Source organism: Egretta garzetta, unplaced genomic scaffold, assembly GCF_000687185.1.
Source record: "Egretta garzetta isolate BGI_Z169 unplaced genomic scaffold, ASM68718v1 scaffold384, whole genome shotgun sequence".
NCBI lineage: Eukaryota > Metazoa > Chordata > Aves > Pelecaniformes > Ardeidae > Egretta > Egretta garzetta.
The window spans coordinates 89,389-95,274 of record NW_009259496.1 but is presented as its reverse complement, the minus strand read 5'-3'; the positions used below and the strand labels follow the sequence as shown (position 1 = coordinate 95,274).

The following is a 5,886-nucleotide window of genomic DNA, read 5'->3' as shown; positions in this document are numbered from 1 at the left end:
CAACCTGATCCAGTTAGCAGTGTCCCTGCTCCTGCGGGGGGGTTGGGCTAGATGACCTCTAGGGGTCCCTTCCCACCCAAACCACTCTGTGATTCTATGGCTCTATGAAAACGCCCTCTCCCTGCCCTTAGGAGCCTGCAGCGGGGCAGAAGCTCTGTGCCTGCATCCCGTGTCCCCATCAATCTGTGCCTGCATCCTGCATCCCCATCGCCCTGTGCCTGCATCCCACGTCCCCATCGCTCTGTGCTCCCCGGGACCGCGAGCGCAGCGGTGTCGCTTGAAGCATTTTGTCTTCTCTGGGAAGGCTCAGCTGGGACTGCTTCTGTCCAGGCAGCAACAGTTCCCAAGAATTCAGAAACATAAATGCTTCCCATTTGAATTCTCAAAATACTGAAACCCTGCACCACAAAAAATCACAAAACCCAAAAAGGTGACGCTCGTGCAGCCCGCTGACATGCACCACGTGGGCAATGAACAGTCCCTTTAGGTAAGCTGAACTGTCTAGGTCCAGGGCTTGCTGAAACGCAGCACAAACCGTATCAAGTGTCTTACGCTGTGCCTCATTAAATAAATGTTTATTATTTCCTATTGTTTGGCCTCGGTAAAGTTGCAGAGCTCTTTTCTGCAAAATGTCTCCAGTTCCTCTGGGAACCGTTACCGCGGAGAGGCAATTTCCAGGCTGTTTGCAGAGGGCCTGCCCTGACCGCAGCTTTGAGGAGCGGAGATCGGTCCGTTCAGCATCCTCAACATTTGCAGAGCGCTCCTCAGCACGCGAGCCCTGTTGCCGCCCTGGCGATGTGCTTGCACCCCTGTTTGTCCTGCGCGTACGCTACAGCTGCCTGGGGCGCCGGGGTAGCTGCGGGGGAGCGACGGCGGCCTCGCCGTTCCCCCTGTATCCCTCCTTATTTCTGCAAAGCCCGCCTTGCTGACAGAACAACCGTCGTCGGCTAAAATGCAAAGGAAGCAAATTAAAGTGGGTTGCTGTGGCCGTGGCATTTAAAAGCCACTGACGTTGTGCTGCCATGGAGCGCCAGGGTAGCTCACTTCGCCATGGGAGGTACGAAAGGTGGAAAGGAGGTTTAAAACGGAGAGCTGGCTCCTGGTGTGCAAACACAAGTTTATGGTTCCGGATTTCTTCTTTAAGAGAGAAAGGTGGTCTCAGATGAGAGAGTCACAGCTGATAACATGCATTTATCGTACCTGCACCCTTTTCTGTCGGGGGGGGCAATATATTATTTCTGTGTATTATCAAATTATTATTTTTCTGCAAGGGTTAATAAAAACAAGAATTAGAATAAATCCATATTGCCTTTTTTATCCTTATGAACACATAAATAAAGAAATACTAATAATGCACAAATGTATTCCAAGAGCAGGCTGGATCCTCAGCTGGGCTGAGGAAGAGGAGATGAGGCCGAGGAGAAAGGGTGGCTCTTTGGGCCCATCCCTGCTGTCCCTGCCTGTTCAGACCTGGCTGCCCAGGTTTTCCTGCGTGAGCAGCTCCATCCAAGAGCGCGCTGCTGACGGAGGTGCACGAGACCTCACATCGATCTGCTTTATTTGCTCTTTGTTCCCAGGGAAGGAACGGTGACGCCTCCCGTGCCTCTCCCCAGCCTGGTGCGTGCCACGCTCACCGTCATGCTGGGTGCGCGGCTGGGCTGGGCTCCCGCGGGCTGCGGGCGGCCGTCCCTCTGCTCTTCTGGCCGAAGGTTTGTCGCAGGTTTGTTTTACCTGGTTTCTCGCTGCTACGTCGGGGGGGCTCTCAGCCACGGCTGTGTCAAATTTGCCACTTCCTACACTTACACATTGGAACATTTCAGCATCTCTGCAGTGGTTTGGCTTACTTTTAAATAGATGTTTTGGTTTTATTTATTAGGGATGGGGTTATTCTGCTTCAGTGCTGAGTTCTTTCTCCAGTCGGGCTTCCCTCTGCTGAACTGTTTGCAGCCCAGTTCCAGCTGTGGTCCCCACGGAAGACGCGCCAGGGTACCTAATGCATCGAGTCATGCCCCATTAGTCCAAGGGTGCTAGCAGGGAAAGGCACGTGATAAAAAGAGCGACTGCCAGCCTGGGCCAAGTAAACCCCTGGAGCAGGGGGGGGTGGCACGCCAGTGATAATCCTGCCTATGAGAAGTCATCAAGGCCTACAGTTCCCAGTGATCGTGGTGGAATAAATATGTCAAGGAGCAGCTTCTTCCTTCGCAGCGCCACGTGCTCCCAAGAGCCGTCGGCCGTGGCAAGCAGAGGACCCCGTGGGCAGGCGGTTGGCTCTGGGACGGTGCCAGGCGGCCCCAGAGGTCTCACCGGGGAAGCTGTGGGCAGGGACCTGGTCCTGTCACACTCACCAGAGCCAAGCAGCACAGATGTACTGCCCATTACAAAAGGAAATTACACATTTTCTCCTGCTCTACAGAAGCCACAAAGGGCCTGAAGGGGCGCGGGGGTGATGTCAAGCCACAAGATTATTTATTGAGGAGATTCGGTTGGTTCATTTAATTAGTGTATCTGCCTAATTCCCTGAGGCCGCGAGCAAGCAGCATTGCTCAAGCACATACTCCACTGCGGTTAAGGCATCTCCATCTCAGCCACGCAGCTGGCGGTGCTCAGCGCCGTGCGCAGGACCCCAAGGCTCTGCACCGCGGGTCGGGTACCACTGCTCCGGTGTCACCTTTTCTTCAGCCCACCGCGCGCTTGCCGTGCCACTACAGGATGGGTCAGTGTACCCCAACCCCCGGAGCTCTGGTGAATTTTGGCTGCACAACTGACTGCCAGTCATTCTGACAGAGGATGAGGAGGGTCCCAAGAATGTCCTGACAGGCGTTTTGATCCCAAAAGCCATACAAAGATTTTCACCAGGCAGAATAAAGCCCCAGCTGTATCTCGCAGAGTTTGCCGAGTGTCCAGCATGTACTACAAATAATGCAATATATTTTGGAGGAAAGCATCCATCGTGCCACGTAGGCTGCTTCGGAAGAATAGAAGCCTGCCTCTAACACTCCCTACAGACACGCTTGGGAGCCTGTTTATGACAAAACCCTGAAAATGCCTTTTTCTTAGCAAAAATATCCCTCCACACAAAAAGCTGATCCTAATTAAAAAGAAAACTCAAACCCAAATTTGATCAACTCTCTAAATCAGTATTTTTCACTGTAACCTTAAGCACCTGCAGGGCAAACTAATCTGAACTTTCACTAAGTCCATAAGACAAGGTATAAAAATGGGAGTGTGTAAAGAACAACCTCAAAGCTCAAGGCAGTGCAAAATGAGATTTAATGTGAAGGCACAGCCTTTAACACCTGAGAAGTATGAAGACACAGTATATATACAGAACATGAGAAAGGTTTATTTGTTTGCATAGTGTTTGTGGTAAACGAGACTTAGGACTAGCGGGCAACAAGGCACTGAGTAAGAATTCGTGGTTTGGCATTCCTAGCCGGAGCTTCCTAGCAGCACAGGGGCTACACGCAGCTATGTATGACTTAGAATTGTAGGATCATGGAATGGTTGAGGTTGGCAAAGCCCTTTAAGGTCCCCCAGCCCAACTGTTCCCCTACCCCTGCCATCCCACGCCCAAACCCTGGCCCTCAGCACCTCGGCTGCCCGGTTGTTAAATCCCCCCAGGGGTGGGGACTCGACCCCTTCCCTGGGCAGCCCCTTCCAGTGCCTGGCAGCCCTTTCTGACTCACCAGAAGTTTCCAATATCGCTTTATGTCGTTAATCCTCAGTAAACCCCACATAAAGCAACAGAAGCAAAGCCGCCAGAAACAGTCAAAAGCAACAGAAGTGCTGGGCCAAGCATACTTTTTCCCGGGAAACAAGCGACTTCCTAACTTAATTTGTGCAAATGTGGCAGTTTCGGGGTGATGCCCCGCTGATGGCTTCTCCTGGGCTCAGCCGCCTGGTGGGGCAGGGTCAGAGGGAACCCGTGTCGGTGGCTTCTGGAGCGACCAGGGCTGAAACCAGGGGCAGGAGCAGCCACGCTGTGCAGCGGGCGACCTGCGCTGCGCTACGGTCCCGGAGGCCACGGGGAGGGCTGGTGGCTGCCGCCCGGGGCTGCGGCCCCAGCGCAAAGGCAGGTCCAGCACAACAGCCTGGGGAGGCAAGGACAGCCAAGGGCTTCCATTACAGCCACTGTAGCTGAGGAACGCCCAGTATTTTGCTTTGGGTTTTGTTTCTTTTCCCTGAAAATGGACAGTTTCCTGAATTTTCAATTTCCTGTCCCGAATTGCAATGAACAATTAGACTTTCCCACGGACAGCAATATTGTATTTGATCAGCTGCCGCTCAGCACAGAGCACGTTGTCTGTAGCTGTACCGCAGGCTGCACGGTGAAACTCGTGATTGAGGCATGAGAATACTATTGTAAATTAAACAAGAATGCATAATTAATAACCAAAATAAAAGAATGAATCACATTAATCAGTAAAAGAAGATGCAATAAACTAAGACTAAACAAGGGAGCAATTTAGCTCATACAGTAGGATGCACAATTGACTTCCAAGTGATTGTACTAGACGGTTTGCCCGGTAATTATGTTAATTCACATCCCCGGTAGTTTCCGTTGGGCACAGTTCAGCCCCAGGTGTGCAGGGCTGAAGGCTCTGGTGAGTCCCTCACAGTCAGCTCTGCTAACCATGTCCCCAGCCTCCTGACAGCAAAATCATCACCTGAACTGTACCAAGCCCACATGACTTCATCCCCGTCTCTGTTGTTCTCCTCTGGGACAAATAGGACTCCGTATCCCTCTACTGCTCATCCACATTCACTTCCGTGAAACTACTTACACACCTGAAGTTGAGGATGCATTTAAGCGTTCCACCTCTTCATGGCCTTTACAGTCGTATGTTGTCTCCTTCAGTGATTCATCCGTCCTCTCCTCTGCACTGCCTCTTCAGGATGGAAAGCTCTTCATCCAGTAACAATTACAAAGTTGGCCACTTCCAGGTGCCTTAGAGAGTTGGGAAGATGTCATGGTTGAACCCCGGCCAGCAGCAGCCGCTCGCTCACTCCCCCACAGTGGGATGGGGGAGAGAATCGGAAGGGTAAAAGGGAGAAAACTGTGGGCTGAGATAAAGACAGTTTAATAGGGAAAGCAAAAGCCATGCACTCAAGTGAGGCAAAGCAAGGGATTCCTTCCCTGCTTCCCATGGGCAGGGGGTGCTCAGCCACCCCCAGGACAGTCGGGCTCCATCACACCTAACAGTGACTGGGGCAGGCAAACGCCATCGCTCCCAGCGTCCCCCCCTTCCTCCTCGGGGTGCTCAGCCCTGCTGCCAGCACAGATCCCAAACACAGCCCCACACCAGCTGCTGTGAAGAAAACTAACTCTCCCCCAGCCAAACCCAGCACAAACAGTTACAGGGTTTCTGTGCCAGGGAAGTCCTGTCGATCGGCCAGTCATGTCACTGTCACTTGTGACAGTAAATGTATGTGATATTGGAAATTAAAATAAACTCTTTGCACAAGGTCTTCTATTTCGATGAGCTTCAAGTGGTGGTTCCTTTGAGTTCGGTCATTTTACAGCCATTCCTGCCACTTAAAAAATGCTGGAGCTTTTTTTTTTTTTTTCCCCATAAGCTCTCATAAAAATTTTCACTTCTGTGAACATGTTAATGCTTTCTGTACAGAAGACAGATTCATTAAACAGAAACTTCTCCAGAAAAACAGCTCCTGTAGCAGAGTCACCCTGGCTCCCTGGTCCAGCGGTCTGCGGCGAGAGCGTGGAGCCCTTTCCACCAAGTAAAGCTTGACACGCGTACACACGGTCCCGGAGGGCAGCGGGCAAACCACGCAGTGTCACGGGCCTTCCCTCACCCATCTCCTCTGCATCTGTCAGATCCCCATGTGTCTCTCAAACCGCTGGCTCCCGCCGCAGGGCCACCCCTC

The 5,886-nt window shown here is 52.1% G+C and overlaps 1 protein-coding gene across 1 annotated transcript in view; it reads left to right on the top strand.

The window, feature by feature from the left end:
- The first annotated feature begins 1,022 nt into the window (after positions 1-1,022).
- The window catches only part of LOC104125010 (gastrin releasing peptide), a 10,169-nt gene continuing 5,305 nt past the window's right edge, over positions 1,023-5,886 (top strand). The window contains exons 1-2 of the mRNA XM_035892962.1: positions 1,023-1,057; positions 1,578-1,720. Of these exons, the coding sequence (XP_035748855.1) occupies positions 1,023-1,057; positions 1,578-1,720 (178 nt within the window). The remainder of the gene's footprint in view (positions 1,058-1,577; positions 1,721-5,886) is intronic.